Source organism: Colobus angolensis, unplaced genomic scaffold (genome assembly GCF_000951035.1).
Source record: "Colobus angolensis palliatus isolate OR3802 unplaced genomic scaffold, Cang.pa_1.0 Scaffold83, whole genome shotgun sequence".
NCBI lineage: Eukaryota > Metazoa > Chordata > Mammalia > Primates > Cercopithecidae > Colobus > Colobus angolensis.
Window position 1 is genome coordinate 120,859 of NW_012122154.1, and position 2,481 is coordinate 123,339.

Below are 2,481 nucleotides of genomic sequence, written 5' to 3' on the forward strand. Positions count from 1 at the left end.
AGGAGGCGGAGCTTGCAGTGAGCTGAGATCCGGCCACTGCACTCCAGCCCAGGCGACAGAGCGAGACTCCGTCTCAAAAAAAAAAATTACTCTCACTGGTCTCACACCTTATTTTATCAATTGTAAGGTGCACATTTTTCACATCTTAACATCTCTGAAATTGGGAGCATTTTACTATTGATGGTGTGTCATTTGTTTAATTTGAGTGCTTGCTTTCTTAGTGATACAGAAAATAATAGTGCAGCTTACATTGTTGGTGTCTTAGCTTTAGTGAAATACAGTATTGATAGGCAGATTTCTTAGTGTTAAGGTGGAAAACAAGGACTCTAAGTAACTTTGATGGTCTTGTATTTGTTTTTGTTTCCTAGGAGTAAAATTTCCAGTTGATTTTTTAAAATTTGATTTTTAAAAAAATCACAGATAACCTTAATGCATTGTCTTAACACAACAAAGAGCATACATAGGATTTCTCTTGGTTTCTTTGATTATAATTCATACATTTTTCTCTAACTGCAAACATAATGTTTTCCCTTGTAATTTACAGTTGCAAACAGTTATAATTTTGCAAAAAAGGAAAATAACTCTCCTGAACATCTAAAAGATGAAGTTTCTCTCATCCAAAGTATGGGCTACAGAAACCGTGCCAGAAGACTTCTACAGAGTGAACCCGAAAATCCTTCCTTGGTAAAACCATTTGTTTTCTTCTTCTTTTTTTTTTTTTTTTTTGAGACGGAGTCTTGCCCTGTGGCCCAGGCTGGAAGCAGTCCTCCTGCCTCAGGCCCCCTAGTAGCTGGGATTACAGGCATGCGCCACCATGCCCAGCTAATTTTTGTATTTTTAGTAGAGACGGGGTTTCATCATGTTGGCCAGGCTGGTCTCGAACTCCTAACCTCAGGTGATCCACCCACCTCGGCCACCCAAAGTGCTGGGATTACAGGTGTGAGCCACTGTGCCTGGCCAGTAAACCCATTTTCATTTATTCTGGCACCATCTCTTTATTGAGCATTGTGAATACGTTAGTATATGTGCTAGATGCTCATAGATTTATATAAAAAGTTAATGAAGAAGGAAAGATGGTATATTCAGTGGTTAGACAAGTGTTCTAATCAGTTAGAGTTCAGAGAAGGTCAGGGTACCTGATATGATCAAGAGAGAGACCTTACAGCCAGGTGAGGTGGATGCACCTATAATCCTAGCTACTTGGGAGGCTGAAATGGGAGGATCACTTGAGCCCAGGTTTGAGACCACCCCAGGCAACATAGCAAAATCCCTATCAGATACACCAAAAAGACAGATTTTTTTTTTTTTTTTTTTTTTTAAAGACAGGGTCTTGCTCTGTCACTGAGGCTGGAGTGTAGGGGCATGATCTTGGCTCACTGCAGCCTCCGCCTCAAACCTCCTCCTGCTTTAGCCTCCCAGGTAGCTGGGACTACAGGCGCATGCTACCATGTCAGGCCAATTTTTGTATTTTTTGTAGACATGAGGTATTACCATGTTGCCCAGGCTGGTAACTTCAGAGCTCAGGTTATCTGCCCACCTTGGCCTCCCAAAGTGATGGGGTTACAGGTGTGTGTTTATTTCTATCTAATTATTTACACAAACACAATGTATTTTTATATTGTGTATCTCTTCTGCTACAATGTAAATTCTATGAGAGTAGTAACTTTGTCTGTCTCGACACTGTTTTTCATAATTTGGCGCATAGTAGGCACTCAGATGCTTAAAGGAATGAATGAATTGTGTTTTAATTCCACTTTACTAAACCCAGATCTCCCTTTGGACATTGTTATCTATGTGTTTTCAAAGAAATGTAATCATAATTTGACAGAAATCCTTGAGAGGCAGAACTAACAGTGAGGGATTGGGCAGGGTTCAGATGTTAAGAACAGTAAGCTCAGCAGGATGTAATTGCTTATGCCTATATAACCCTAGCACTCTAGGAGGCTAAGGTGGGATGATTGCTTGAGGCCAGGAGTTTGAGATCAGCCTGGGCAACATAGTGAGACCCCATCACAACCAACAAAAATAAGTAAATAAAGTACATGGTGGCATATGCCCATAGTCCTAGCTACTTGGGAGGCTGTAGTGGGAGGATAGCTTGAGTACAGAAGTTTGAGGCTGCAGTGAGCTATGACTGTGGCATTGCAAGCTATCCTGGGCAATAGAGCAAGACCCTGTCTCTAAATTAAAAAAAAAAAAAGTACTCTAGTTTTCTATGCAATGGATTATATCTCCTGTGGATTTAGAACAGTATTATATCACATAATTTTAGGCATTTGGTAGGCTTAAATGAATGACAAAAAGTTACTAAATCACTGTCACACAGTTTATACAGATGTTGAAATGGGCCATGGGTTAAGAAAAACAACCTAGGGGCCATGGGTTAAGAAAAACAACCTAGGCCATGAATTAAGAAAAACAACACCAGGTGGCCATGGGTAATTGAGAAAAACACCCAATGTTCCCGGAATTCAAACAGAA

At 40.3% G+C, this 2,481-nt stretch overlaps 1 protein-coding gene across 1 annotated transcript in view; it reads left to right on the top strand.

The window, feature by feature from the left end:
* Nucleotides 1–2,481, top strand: part of BRCA1 (breast cancer 1, early onset) — a 136,888-nt gene that overhangs the window by 54,349 nt on the left and 80,058 nt on the right. The window contains exon 6 of the mRNA XM_011929928.1: nt 538–684. Within this exon, the coding sequence (XP_011785318.1) occupies nt 538–684 (147 nt within the window). The remainder of the gene's footprint in view (nt 1–537; nt 685–2,481) is intronic.